This window comes from Passer domesticus, chromosome 1 (genome assembly GCF_036417665.1).
Source record: "Passer domesticus isolate bPasDom1 chromosome 1, bPasDom1.hap1, whole genome shotgun sequence".
Taxonomy (NCBI): Eukaryota; Metazoa; Chordata; class Aves; order Passeriformes; family Passeridae; genus Passer; species Passer domesticus.
In genome coordinates, this window is record NC_087474.1 from 159,554,858 (window position 1) to 159,569,571 (window position 14,714).

The following is a 14,714-nucleotide window of genomic DNA, read 5'->3' on the forward strand; positions in this document are numbered from 1 at the left end:
TGTGACCGTGGTCAAAGCATGGGGAGAAGAGTTTGGAAATCAGCTCCCTGCTCTGGGACAGGCTCTGTGGGTGACCAAGTGCTGTCACAACTGGGTTATTCAATCTCTCCACCCCACAGCTCCATGTCAGCAGGCTGGAAATGAAACTGCCTCTTTTCCACCCCTGTTCTGGCTTATCTGCAGAAGCCACGAGCTGTTGGCTCGGGGATGAGCCCTGCTCATGTGCAGAGCACAGCTGGGGTCCCGCTGCCCTCCGGAGTTCCACCACAATAGTGATTACTCACAAGGGAACTTTAAACCAGGGGAGGGAGCATCTGTTTTCAGGCAGAGAATTCAGCTTATTCATTCCCACTATCTGCTGGGGAGGAATCCATCTTGGAGCTGCAGCTGGGGCTGGGGCCAGTCTTGGAGCCTGTCTGCAGGAGCAGTGATGTGCAGGCAGCTTGTTGGGTCCTGTAGGAGTTCTTCAAAAAAGCAGAACTTGCCATGCCCATAATTTAGGTTTGAAGCCTCCCAACAGCCAGCTTGGTCCCTGGGTAGTCCCAGAGCAACAGCGGGACATGTCCTGACCAGCTGCAGGCACAAACTCAGCTTCCCTTATTCTGGAAATTTTACATGCACAATGAATAAAAACTGTAATCAGGAACTATTAAATCAATTCTCCCTCCATCAGGAGTGACAAATAGCTTTAACACCATCCTCATGGCTCCCTCCACTTTACATGGTGTAAATAATGAGTTTCTCAGCACAAAGACCTCCTGTAGTGAATGTTTTTCTCCCAGATCCCACCAACTCCAGGACCAACTCAGCTCCACCCACAGACAGAAGCTTCCAAAGCCATCCTTCCAATGATTTTTTTTTTCTGTGATGTCTCAAAAGACATTTCTGCAGGCTCCTGGGCTCTGCAGCAGTGCTTGGAAATGAGCTGCTGATGCAGTTCCAAGTTGTTGGGGCTCAGATCTGCTCTCTTTTGTGCACAGGATGGAAGCAGGCAGAATGAAGACCACCCAGGGGATGTGTCCATCTTGTCTTTTCATTTGCTTGTTCTTTCCTTCATTCTTAATCCACTGATTCATGCCAAGCTTCATTTTAGATACATCCAACACTGAAGGTGGTGACACTAAGGGATGGCAGAGGTGGAGTCTGGAGCCATGGAGTTCACTCACAAAAAATCTACCCATTAAAAATTAAGAAATAAAAATCTTCAGTAGAGGGTAGCAACAGCAGTTTTCTTGCAAAGAGCTGCCCAAAGGCAAGGCAAGGATGTGAGTGGACTTTCCCATGGATTTTAGTGAGCTAATCCTTGGTATGGATGAATGCCCAGTTTTCAGACAGGCAGAGCAAATTCCGGAGAGGTGAAGTGACTTTGTGAGGGACTAAGCACCGGCAGAGCTGGGAGTGCAGCTCCAACCTCCTGGCTCACAGACAACACTCCCATGCTTCCCTTTTCTATGTCCTTGCTGGGGAAGAAGCTTTACCAATGGAGTTTTTCTCTCCTGGCAGAGCCCCACGAAATCTGTGACGAGGAGAGTCTTGGCCCCGTGGTTTGGAAGGAGACGCCAGCCGGGGATGCTGCCGCCGTCCGGTGTCCCCGCAATGCCACTGGTAAGGGTGACTGCATGGTGGGCAGGTGGTGCCTCATCAGGGGATCCTTCATCCTTTGTGTCCTAGGTGAGGAGAACCTGGCTGTGGGATGACAGGACAGGCACGTGGACTTCCCTCCCTTTGTCAATGGCTAAATTAACTCTGGGTTTCTGTTTTTGCTGTAAAGCACAAACATCCTAGTTGTTTCTGGATAATCTGAGGTGGTTTCCATCCGCCCTGTAGAAAGTTTGAAATTAAGGAACACTGGGATATGTTCCCTCCATTATCTGCAAAAAGCTTTGCAGAGCAGGTAGGGCTTTAGAGTCCTCTGGGTTTGGGTGTTGTAGTTCTCTCCTCTGCCCATAAAAGCAGTCATTATACAAGACCAGGAAATCTGAATTCCATTGTCCGCTTGCACTTAAAAACCTCAGCACCTCTCTAAAAACTTCTTGGAGCATTGAAGTTGAAGGTCTGATTGTCCTGGTGTAAAGGAAAAGGATACGGGCATCCAGGTGTTACCTGTAGCCACAGGAATGCAAGGTGGTGCAGAGAAGGCTCCAGGAGCGATGCTGGTGGTGGGATTTGTCCTCAGCTGGATGTTCCTCACTGCCAGGCAGGAACAGAAATAATGACAGCAGTGTAAAGGTTTTATTTCATTTGAGGGAGAGGGTGGTTGGATACAGACAGCTCTCTTTGACTCAGCTGGGACAGTCAGTGTCATCCCCAATGCTGTCCTAGAAGGTCTGTACCCAAAGAAAGGTCACTGAATCATTTGGCAGCAGTGATGGGACTGCAGACCCAGCAAACCTGATCCTCAGAGACTTTCCAAATGGCATCATGATGGCTGGGACAGGATGATCCCTCTCCCTTTCCTCCTCTCTGATATCTCTGTTCCTCCACACCACAAGGCATGTGATTATCACTGCAAATTATCCTCTCTGTGGATTGGAGCTGAGGGGAGGCCTGGGGGAGGACTGGAAGCAGCTTTCAGAGAGCTTCAGCTGATGCAAAACTGGTGCTGTCGGGTGTTTATTCCCCTCCAGGCTGCGTGGGCAGCACAAGCCCTGCTTTAGTTGCAAGTACCAAACCAAACCACCTGGGGAGGCTCGTGGGGCTTCCCAAACCAAGAAGAATGCTGTCACCAGGGCAGGAGAAAAAATCTTCCCTTCACCCTGACTAGCCATGTCCAATTTGTTAATTTTTGTTTTCCTGCCCAATTCCTTCTGCTGCTCTGCAATAGTAAAAGGCAGGAGAAGAAAATAAAAATAATCCCCCCTAAAGGCTTGTTCAAGCATCTGCAGGTGCCTCTGATGCCTCTTTGTGCTGGTAGCTGAGTCTGAACTGGTGCATTGACCAGTTCTGGGTGATCTCCATCAAATCATGAAGGTTGAAAAAGGCCTTGAGTTCCTCAGGTCCAACCATTAACCCAGCACTTCCAGGCCCACCACTAAACCATGCCCTCAAGTGCCACATCTGCACGTGTTTTGAACACTTCCATGGATGGTGATTCTACCACTTCTCTGGTCAGCTTGTTCTGATGCTTGACCACCCTTTCAGTGTAGAATTCTTCCTTGATATTGATTCCAAATATTCCCTGGCACAACTTGAAGCTGTGTCCTCTTGTCCCATAACTTCCTACTCGTGACGAAAGACCCCATGAATGTTTGGCCTTTCATCCTGTCCTCACTCCCACATTTGTTTATTTCATTCTTCCAGGGCTGATCCTTCGAAGATGCATCTTAGATGAAGAAGGCATTGCTTACTGGGAGCCTCCAACATACATCAAGTGTGTTTCTATTGATTACAGGAACATACAGATGATGGTAAGGCAGCCCCCTGCTCAGTTCAGCAAGTTTGGGACTCTCCTTAGTGACTGTTACATGGCTAAAGTTACAAAAAAGAATGGAAAAAAAGGAATTTCCTGCTCTACCTTGATTTTCTCATGTTTTTTCTGCTTACCTTTTGAAGCAAAGGCACTCCATGGACAAGGGATGGTTTATTTCAGGATATTTTAATATCCAGCTTGGCAGAATCTGGGTTCTTCCAGGCCTTTCATATGACATTATCATTAAGTATAGCTATGACTGCATCACTTTTAAATAAGCATCTTATTTTTTGTTAATCTTAAATTCATTGTTATGAGGAATTTCTGCTGCTCTCCTGCTGCCTTTAGGAGAACTGACCTCTCCTATTCATGATAAGGTACAGTCTGTCCTAAAATAGTTACAAATTGATTGTAAGAAAACAAGATTTTGGGGTAAAAATATTTTGTTGGGCTATGAACAGAAGAAACTTTGCAGTAGGACAATTACTTCTTTGTGGGCAAAACAGAAAATTTCAGTTCTCAGTCATTTCAGAGCCACTTAGAAGATAATTTAGAATATATCACTCTTTTCTATCATTTTAAAAATATCAGAGGATCTCAGACCAGCGAGGATTGTCAGATTCATCTGATCTGCACTCTGAATTGTGAGGGAGGTCAAAAACCTTCCCCTGGCAATTCCCTCACCGAGCTCATTAACTCGACTTTGACTGTCCCTAAAAGTGTTTCTCACATTTCTTTTCTGTTTCTCAGACCAGGGAACACCTTGCCAAAGCTCAGCGTGGGCTGATGGGAGACGGGCTGTCAGACGTGCTCCAGAACCTTGTGGAAATCTCTCAGGATGGGACCAGCTACAGTGGGGACCTGCTGTCCACCATGGACGTACTCAGGAACATGACAGAGATCTTCCGTAGGGCTTATCACAGCCCGACTTCTGGGGATGTGCAGGTGAGCCCAGGTGCATTTCCTGGAGCCCAGGGCTGGCTTAGAGAGGTGCCAATGCTCGGGGCTCCAGGTTTGATTACAGACACTGATTATAGCTGATACAGTGCTGATAAAAATCAGATTATTATTTTTCCCAACATAAATGTCTTTCTGTATTACAAACTCTCATTTCAAGGTGGTTCTTCCTTGGTTTATAAACTGAGAACTTGAAAGCCAAGGTCACTCTGAACTATTTCAACATGATAGCACTTCACTGCAGAGCCTAATTGATATGAGAACATTATTTGGTAGGGATTTCAGGCTAATGACTCAAGGTAAAATAATCCTCTGGCATTGGGTTACCTGGGTGTTGATGTAGGGGAATATCATTGTGGTTTTTTATCCCAGGGCTTTATATCCAGCAGCTACCAGATACACCCTTGGGGTGGGTCACCACCTCATGACTTGAAACATTAAACTGATCCTGCAGGATCTGCTGAGAGTGATAAAACTGGAGAAAAAAAAAAAATCAATAGTTTTAAATTTCCTGTCTCCTTCCTTCTCATGGTGTGCTGCAAAAGTCCTACCATGGACAGCTCCCTTGTGATCATCTCTGCATCTCCTGCCTGGTCACAAGCTAAAGGTGATCCTGAGGTTTCCATATATTGAAAACAGGAGAAATAATAGAAAAAAATATATGAAAGTATTTATGCAATGGAAGATCATCTGGTTTTAACCAGTTTCTGATAAATATTTACTATATCTTTCCTTAAAAATCATCAGTAATGGTTACAGGACCTATTCTCAATCCAATGCCTTAGAAGATACAGTAGTTAAAGTGAAATTGTTGGGAAAAAGGCCTTATTAAAACCTGTTTTGCCATTAACATCCTTGGGGACCTGTGAAATGCTCTGGAACCTTTTAGGAATGGGATCATGAGAACAATTTTGGAGCAACTTTAAATCTCACGTGTCCCTCCCACACTGCTGTGACCTTCCCAGCCTGCGCTATGTTTGCACAATAACCTCTTCTGTCCTCTCTTGTCTCCCTTCTCCAGAACTTCGTCCAGATCATCAGCAACATTTTGTCAGAGGAAAACCGTGAAAAATGGGAGGAAGCTCAGCTGGTATGAACCATCAGCACCTTCTCTGGGAATAAAGAGGCTTTCAGCACAGGGTTAAGCCATGAGGAGGGGAATTTCCAAACGTCTACACAACCTCCTAAGAAGAGCTTAGTTCCAGGCTGAGTCACATTAAAGGAGTAACTGAGCAAGCCACAGGATCTCAGCTCTGAGCCAGACTCTCTGCATGAAGAACAGTGAAATGCTGGTGGTGTAAACTGAATTTGGCATGGGTTTCAAGGGTCAGACTTAGTTGGGAGTTGAAAATCCTCATGTCTTTCTGTAATTCCACTCTTTCCTCTTGCTAAGACGAAGAAGTGGGATCATGTATCTTTGAGGTCCTAGCTGGAAAGATGGAGGACTGGAGGGGTTTTCAGAGCTGGGGTCTGCTCAGCTGAGCTTCTGGGTTCCGCTGTGCTTTGCTTTATTTCTCTGAGCTTCTGGGTTCAGTTGTATTTTGTTTTATTTCTCTCCAAGCAAGGTTAGGGATCCTGCTCAGTCCTGAGCTCCCCATTCCTGGAAGTGTTCAAAGCCAGGTTGGATGGGGCTTTGAGCAAGATGTGGAAAGTGTCCTTGCCTACGGCAGGAACTTGGAATTAGATGAACTTTAAAGTCCCTTCCAACCCATTCTAAGATTCTATGAATAATTCTGTAGCTGAATTATCAGGTATTAGGGGCTGATGTTGGTTTTTCTTTCCGTGTCTTATTTGGCTCTTGATTTGTGTGCCCCATTTGAGCTCTCCATTATGGAGTTGTGTCACGCCTATTCCTGTGTCCTTTTGACATTCCTTTTGTGAGCTGTTGCTGTTGCAAAATTCCTCCAAAAGATCTGGAAACAGCAAATAATCAAGAAAAAAAAATCATCCAACACATGAAACAACACCAGAGTCCAGTTACCTTCACACCAAACAGGGAATTCCTCTGGGGAAAACTTTTTAACAAGTGCTGGCAATTGTTAAAAAGACAATTGTTGAAAGAGACAGAACATGAGACAGGGACTCAAAAACATTTCCATCATGCAACAGCAACTCTGTCAGGAGCTAAGCAACCTTCTCTTCTCTTCTCTTCTCTTCTCTTCTCTTCTCTTCTCTTCTCTTCTCTTCTCTTCTCTTCTCTTCTCTTCTCTTCTCTTCTCTTCTCTTCTCTTCTCTTCTCTTCTCTTCTCTTCTCTTCTCTTCTCCCTGATATCTTGTGCTTTCCTGTTGAATTTGGATGAGGGTGACATGGTCTGGCTCTGGTTGTGATAAAGAATCTGGACATGGTCCTGGGCAAGATGGCCCTACTTGAGTAAGTGGGTTGGGCCAGATGGCCTTGGAGGCCCCTTCTAAACTAAACCATACCCTGATTGTGTGATTCTGTGCCCAGATACTTGGTCTCAAGGCTCCAGGTTCATGTAGGTATTTCAGCACTGAGCAGAGGAGACTGTCAAGTTGTCATGACAACAGGGAAACCCTGTTGATCCCCTTAAAAACAGCTTGCTCTGTGTGGCACTTGGTTCCCAGTGGCTTTCCCTGTGCAATCTGCTCTCTGCACCTCCAGCATCACCATGACCTACACATGGATTGGGAACATCACGGGGAGAATGTTTTCCTGGCCTGTATTTTAGTGGGAATTGAGCTGACAGCCCAGCACCATGACTTTAGGACACAGAAATCTCCGGGAACAGGATGCCAGCAGAGGTTTTAGCAGTCTGTGTGCTTCTCCCTTAAAGCTGCTGGACCAAAATCACATCCTGCATTTCATGGGATCGACCAATTCTTTTAAATCAAAGCCTTTGGCTCCCGATTTGCTCATTAAAAATAAACCCAACTTCATTGCAGTGACACATTCCAATGCCCTGTGGCCCCCAGGCAGAAGGATATTGTTCTAGGAAAATAAAAACTAAAACATCCCATAAAGGTATTCAGAGAAGGGCTACAATGATTTTTAAAGAGCCTTTGTCGACCATTATATGATAAAACCTAAAATACAGCATCCAGTGCAGCCTGGATTTGGTTTGACCTTGTGATTTCAATCTGTAATGGAATATAAAAGTGTGCAGCTAAAAATAGCATCCTCACTCAGTTCTCCTCCTTCTGTGCACACCTGCTGTACTGGCAGGACTTTTTAATCTCATCCTGAGACAGTTTTAGTCTTACCAAGGTTCCTTGGATAGACAGAGACAGAGACATGCCTGGCCACCCCTGTGCTCCTTGCCCACACTCTCCATGCCTCTGCCTTCCTCCTGCCTCCTTCCCATCCTGTTTGTCCCCAGATGTCCCTCCAGCTCACTCAGGCACCTCAGAATGTCTGGATTATGGTGAGGAACTGAAAAAGCCGTGAAAGCGGTGGAAAAGGAAAAGAAGAGGAGCTGAACTGCTTTTCTTCAGCCTCTCGTGGCATTTGTTAAGCCCCTGTGGGCAAACGTGCTTTGAGGAGAAGACAGGTAGTCAGCAGAGCTTGTTTCAAGTGGATTATAGTTTATGGAATCTGTCACTGGAAAACTGGTTATCGTTTAACAGCTCTGTCTTAAGTTGGCAAAGTACAGGTAAAGAAGAGTCACTGCCAATGTCTTTATCAGTGAGGAAAAAATAGGAAATAAATGAGGCAGAGAAACTCCAGGACGGGACCAAGAACTTGATTCAGAGAGTGAGATCCTGACAACAAAACAGGAAAGGAGAAAATCAGGCTGCCTGGGATTCAGTATTAGACCACAATTGTCCTTTGGTGTGGTTGCTTTCAATAGAGGGAGTTGGAATGAGATGATCTTTAAGGTCCCTTCCAACCCACACCACTTTGCATTTCTATGATTTTATGAAAGGAGATGGGTAGGTTATTATCTTCTCCAGAGGGTCTCCAATATTTCCTTTTGTTTAAAATCTTGCCCTCCGCCCTAAGTCTGTCAATCTGAGTGTCACTTTATAACTTTTTGCCTTCTTTGTTTTCTTTTTCTTTTTCTTTTTCTTTTTCTTTTTCTTTTTCTTTTTCTTTTTCTTTTTCTTTTTCTTTTTCTTTTTCTTTTCTTTTTCTTTTTCTTTTTTCTTGGCTTCCTCTTAGGATTTCCCAGTCCTCCACAGCTCCATAACAGTCCATTATACCCAGCATATGCTCCCAGTTCACGTGTGAGGGCAGAAACCTTTGCCTGCAGAGAAGCTCCTGCTGTTCTCATTAGGATCTGATCTACTCCAAACTCTGCCTCTCTTTGCAGATAGGGCCAAATGCCAAGGAGCTGTTCAGGCTCGTGGAGGATTTCATTGATGTCATCGGCTTCCGCATGAAAGATTTCCGGGATTCCTACCAAGTCACGGACAATCTGGGTGAGTTCATTGGCACTCCCCACGTCGGGAAGAGCCCCCCAAAAGCTGTTAATTTCTGTGCAATATGGATAACCTGGGCTGTGGGGGAGAAGGAAGGAGGGGAGGCAGCAGGTGGTGGGATATTAAAAGGTCTGGGGAAGACATGGACGGGCATAAATATGGGGTGGCTTTTCTCCAAAGAAGTTGGGATTTCATGAGGAAGAAGGGAGATCCACAGAGAGATCTGAGAGATATCTACCGAATGGAGAACAGATGACAAACCGGGCAGAATTAGACTCTTTCTTTTATTTTTTGAACACAAGAACAGCCCAGCAGCCAATGGAGGCAGCAAGCAAACAGCAGGCAGTGTTTGATTGATGCTGTGTGCACAATCGCAGCGTGGAACTTGTTGCCAGAGGAAGTTGCAGCAGCCAAAAAGTACAGATGGGTTCATGATGGGATTAGGAAAGTGCACAAAAGAGAGGTCCATTGGTGGCTGTTAAAGTTGATGATCTGGATGCAGCCAGGAGCTGAGGAAGTCCTGCTGATTGCTGGGAGGACAAACCAAGAGATGTCTTGTTCTTTCTCCCACTTCTTATCAGCTACTGCTAGACACTCCTGGAGATAAGGTGCTGGATCAGATTTTCCTCTGCCAGATTTAATGCAGGCAGGACCCTTTCAGCAAAGCACAAGCCCTGCTTTTATCTTCTTTCATGCACAGACATTTCCTCAAGAGAGCATCACTCCTTTGACTCCCAAGATCCAATCTCTCTCATTTCCCACTAATGCTTCCAATGTTTTCCTGAGCACACATGGAATTTATTGAAGCTGGTTTTGCTTACTGGTTTCATTTCTTGCTTCTCCCCAGTCCTCGGTATTCACAAACTTCCTGCAAATGCAGCAACCGACATCACCTTCCCCATGAAAGGCTGGAGGGGAATGGTGGACTGGGCCAAGAACTCAGAGGACAAGGTCACTGTCTCCAAGAGCATCCTGTCTTCAGGGCTCTCAGGTAGGCAGCACAGCCAACACAGTTTTTTTCCTTCATTTTCTAAGAGTGGTTCCTTCTGTTTGCTTGGTCTTCAAATCCTCTTCCAGATCAGCTGGATTTGTTCACAAATGTTTGGGCATTTAAGCATTGATGAGTCCAAATAAGGCTTTCAAATATGTTCTGACTAAGAGTTTGAACTAAACTCCTCACAGAAGTTCAGGGGCAGGTTTAGTGCCTGGGTGTGGATGTTTATCTTTCCCTAAAGAAACAGGAAAAATTGGCAGACAATGCTTTAGGTGCCCTCCAAGCCTGATCCAGACCTGATGGAACCATCTGAGGGTGAGTAGTTGGAATCAGCTGGTCAGGCTGAGCAGCTGAGTCTGCTGCTTGGACAAGCTGTGATAGATCTGGGGATTTGTGGCCCTTGTGTGAAATTTCCTGCCCCCAGAAATGAAATTTAGAGGCATTTATCACTGAGGCTCCACATCAGGGCATGGATAGGAGCCCCAGCATGGAGGTGGTGACTCAGCCAAGCTGGTCTTACTGCCAGATCTGGAAATCTCTCATTGCATGCTAGGATAACCCAAAACTATTTATTAAAAAAAAAACAAAAAAAAACCAAAAAAAAACAAAACAAAAAAAAAAAACAACCCCAAAAACATCTGGAGGTTTCTGGGATGGTCTGAAGAATGAGAGTCCCAGGAACCAACACACTCAAGGTGTTCATCTTTAGGCAGAGATGACATTTGGCAGGATTGAACCCTGAGTTCTCAAAAGCAGGACCCTAAATTGGGCTGACTGATGATGGGATTTGCTTTTGGCACTCATGGCTTTGAGAGCTGTTGGCTCCCTCTTCCTTGGGACAGAGGCTGGAGACTGAGTTGTTGCTACAAAAGACCTTTGGCCTCGAGTTGTCACACCAGGACCTTTTGTCATGGGCCTCCCTGCTGGGGATGGCATCAGCCATCACTTCAGCTTGGGAAATCTGAGGCCAAGAACAGTTAAGTGACACCCCCAAGGGTAAACAGTGAGTCACTGGCAGAGCAAGGACCTTGTCAAGCACTCCTTGGGTTTTGTTGTGCCTTGCAGACAGCGTGAGCTCCCTGGGAGAAGCTGGAGCACATTGGGAGCGTTATCCCAGTGTGTTTGTGGAAGCTCTGGTGCCTTCACTTTTCAAAATCTTTAATCACCTGTTGGACAAGTTGTTGGACCAGATCTAGACAGAGCTGATCCTGCTCTGAGGCTGAGGGCTGTCCCAAAAGTATCAAGCTCCCCATGGAGCTGTTTTCTAGATTTCTGTTGGAAGCATCCTCACAGAGAGCTGCTCCAGGGCCCCTGAGCTCTAGTGACTGAGCAAACAAAACATGACATCCACCCTGAGGGAACAACTTCCAATCAGTGATCACCTCTCCATGGTTTCCCGAGTACAACCCAGGGCTCTTCTGCCTCTGATTTATGCAATATCTTCTGCTGGTGGTGTAGGTTTTGAGGTGATTCCAGCAAAATCCACCTCAAGTTTTGATCCTCAGTTTTCTCTGGGAACAGGAGTAACAATCCTGAGCAAAGTGATGAAGACAGGCAGCTTCATGAGACCAAATCCCAACCCCCTCACTGCTGGGAGCTGATTTTGAACAGTTGATTTCCATGGGCCAACACCGATTTATGCAGTTGGGTGACAAAGTTGCTCTGCAAGCCTGTCTGTCAGTCTGTCCCAGTTATGTGCTCACCAGATATCCCAATCTGATGATGAGAAAGACGGACATGCAGAGCTGTGTCTGTCCTGCAGTGATGGAGCAGACACACTCTCTGCTCAGCCTCAGTACAAGACATCAGAGAAGCCCCACCTGGTGCTTCCCCAGGCTTCTTCAGCATTGCTTTCTACACAGCCACTTGCTTTTTCTCCCCCTGAAAATCCAGCCCTGGGGCTGCCTCTGCTGCTCATGGTTTATCAGGGGAAGTTCTGTTTTTTTGCAGCTGGGGCATCGTGAGGTAGTGGAGGAGGATAAATAAGAGAAGGAGGAGGTCAATTGACATGCCCAGAGGTCACACAGATGATTCAGAGGCTCATCTGGATCTGCTGCAGCCCCCAGAGGCAGCACATGAGTTTTGGGGTCAGAGCAGGCGCAGTGGGACCTCTCCCCTTCCCTCCGGCCTTGTCGGCCCGAGCACAGCTCTCCTCTCTGATGGCCTGATAGCTGTGGATGGCTCCAAAGGCCTCGAGGTGGCTGCAAGAGACCTCTCCCCCCTTGCAGATTTGTCTGCTGTGGTGCTGTCAGAGGAATTTGTGGGTTTTTAAATGGGGCAGCACCATTTGGGAGGGGTGAGCCTTGGTGAAGGCAGAAATCTGGGATGCTGGGTCACCCCAAAGGTGCTGAGCCCTCCCTGTAGTGACAGCAGCCACTGCATCCCTCTGCAGTGATGCTGGCATTGGCCATGCCCCAGCAGAGAGCCCTCCACCACTGGCCGTGCCCCTCCAGAGGCCAAATCCTGCCCTGGGGTGTCCCGTGGGGACAGCTGCCACCCTGAATGTCTCAGTGCTGTTGTCTTCTTCCCTCTCCTCTGGTGCCCTGCAGTGTCGGACGACTCCTCTGTCTTCGTGGTTGGGACCGTGCTCTACCGGAACGTGGGCAACATCCTCTCCCTGCAGAGGTAAGAGGGGCTGCCTGGGGATGGGGAGCAGCTGGGGAATCACCAGGATGATCCCTCTGCCTGCAGAGCACTGCTCTTCCAGGGAAAAGTAGGGATCACTGGCTGCAATGAGACAGATTCTGACCTGCAGTGGGAATATTTTGACCCCCGTGTTTAGGTGGGGCCAGGCTCATGTGTCACATGCTGGAGGTGCAGGAATGTTTTCCCCATCCATGTGCAGCACCCCAGACACGAGGGAAGGAGGCTCAGTGCTGCTGTCTCACTCTTCCCTGCCACCCTTCACCCTCCAGGAGTGGAGCCTCACCCTGCCCTCCTGGCCATGGGGGAGTTTGGCAGCCCTGACAGACGGGGGATGCTCAGCTGTCCCGATCTTCCCGAGCTGCCAGGGAGCTGCCAGCCACACTGAGCCCTGGAGAGCAGCACAGAGAAATCAGGCTGGGGAGGAGAGAGGGGAGCAGAGCATGCCTGGCTGCACATGTCTGCCTCGGGCACCAAAGCTTTTGTGTTCAGCACTCCCTTCCCTTTTCTTCGCTCCTCTTCCCTTTCCTCTCACTTTTTTTTTTTTTTTTTTTATCCCCAATGACTGGTACTGAGGCAGTAAATTAAGCATCCTAAGGCACCTTCTAAATCTGTTCTGCACTGATTAGCGTGAGCCCATTTACCATAAACACCAGGGCATCTCTCCTCACCGATAATCATTTAAATACCTCCAGATTTAGCACTGGCAATGGCAAAAGAGCTCCGAGTGAGTGCAGAGAGGAATTAGCAAGTCAGCCAACTGTATTCTGTAATATCTTCCATTACAGCAGTGGGAATTAGATCAGAAGGGCAATAAACATCATTGGCTCAAATGATCCAGCGGCATTTCAGCTTCCTCTGGCCAAGCAGGGAATGAGCTCTGATAACCAGCAGCTGCGGCAGCCACAGCCTCCGAACAGCATTCCCAGGGGAGAGCTGATTTAAGATGTTCCTTAATTAAAGGACAGTCCCTCTTTAAAAAAATCTCGAGTCTTGAATCACCTGTGGAGAGTCAAAGAAAAAGAAAAGAAGATAAATGAAAGCAGCAGCAGCAGTAAAACACCTCTTACTCCAGCGCTGTGCAAATGGACACAGCATTTAAAAGGAGAATGTTGTTAAATAGCAACATAGCTGTCTATGGGTAAAAAATATTTCTGACCACTGAGGAGAGCAGCTATTCCTGGGTACACATAAGAAATAAAGACCCTGGACTGGACCACTCTGATTCAATGCAGAGTGATTTTTCCAAGAAAAAAAAAGCAGATTTAACTCAACAAACAGCACCAGCTGAGCTGTTCCTAATTGTCCCAATTTACCTCCCCCCAAGCAGCAATTCCGTCTCTGAGTCACACATTACTCTGTCCCCTTGGATCCAGAGAGCCCAGCAGATCTTGGCAGCTGTGACAATTGGGATGGGCTGCACACAAAACCTGATTTTCCAAGCTGGGGAGGTGAGAGAGGCGCTTGGTCCCAGCTGGACTCTGCTGCAGGGGACACGGACAGCAGAGAGCCACCAGCCTGGCTCTCCCTGTGTCCCCAGCACTGTGCTCACAGCCCTTTGCACACCCTTGGTGGCCACTCAGAGCCCTCTGATCTCCTCTGAATTTCTGCTCAAGCCCCATCTCTGCGTGTTTTGTTTTCTTCCCAGAAGCTGGGCTGCAACGTGCTTGTAGGAAAAGCGACTCATCTTCCTCCTGAAAGATTCCTCATGACACTGAGTCCTTCTCCGCCCCCAACAAGCTGCTCAGCTGCTTAATTACCTTCTCTGCCAGGAGCCTGCCTCTCTTTTTAAGGCTGAATTTTTCTGGCTTTCGCTTCCAGGCACTTGGCCTTCGGGTGGGTGACTGAAAAGCCCCCCACGTGCATGGAACTATCAGACAAGCCTTCCAACAGAGAAATTTTGTTTGTTTTCCTGCACCTGGATTGATTTTGTGTCTCTGTTTTGAAATCCCTTTGATGTTTCCCCCTCAAGTGAAATTGAACCCAACAGCACAGTGGAATCCAGACAAGGAGGGTACACACAGAAGTTCTTTGCTTCATCTCAGTGGAAGGGATTTTCAAGTTTTTCCCATTCCAACCCCCTGCCATGGGCAAAGACATGTTCCACTATCCCAGGTTGCTCCAAGCCTCATCCAACCTTGCCTTGGACACTTCCAGGGATGCAGTAGCCACAGCTTCTCTGGGGATCTGTTCCAGAGTCTCACCTCTGAGCAAAGAATTTCTTCCCAACATTTAACCCTAACCTCATCTCTTGTAGTTTAAAACCATTCCCCCTTGTGCTCGTTATTTACCCATGTAAAAAATTGCTCTCCTTTTTTTTTTTTTTTATAA

At 47.1% G+C, this 14,714-nt stretch overlaps 1 protein-coding gene across 16 annotated transcripts in view; it reads left to right on the forward strand.

The window, feature by feature from the left end:
* Positions 1-14,714, forward strand: part of ADGRB1 (adhesion G protein-coupled receptor B1) — a 282,418-nt gene that overhangs the window by 146,531 nt on the left and 121,173 nt on the right. For all 16 annotated transcript variants that reach the window (XM_064399042.1, XM_064399067.1, XM_064399077.1 and 13 more), the window contains 7 exons: positions 1,504-1,605; positions 3,301-3,407; positions 4,160-4,354; positions 5,388-5,456; positions 8,638-8,746; positions 9,594-9,737; positions 12,290-12,365. In XM_064399042.1, the coding sequence (XP_064255112.1) occupies positions 1,504-1,605; positions 3,301-3,407; positions 4,160-4,354; positions 5,388-5,456; positions 8,638-8,746; positions 9,594-9,737; positions 12,290-12,365 (802 nt within the window). The remainder of the gene's footprint in view (positions 1-1,503; positions 1,606-3,300; positions 3,408-4,159; positions 4,355-5,387; positions 5,457-8,637; positions 8,747-9,593; positions 9,738-12,289; positions 12,366-14,714) is intronic.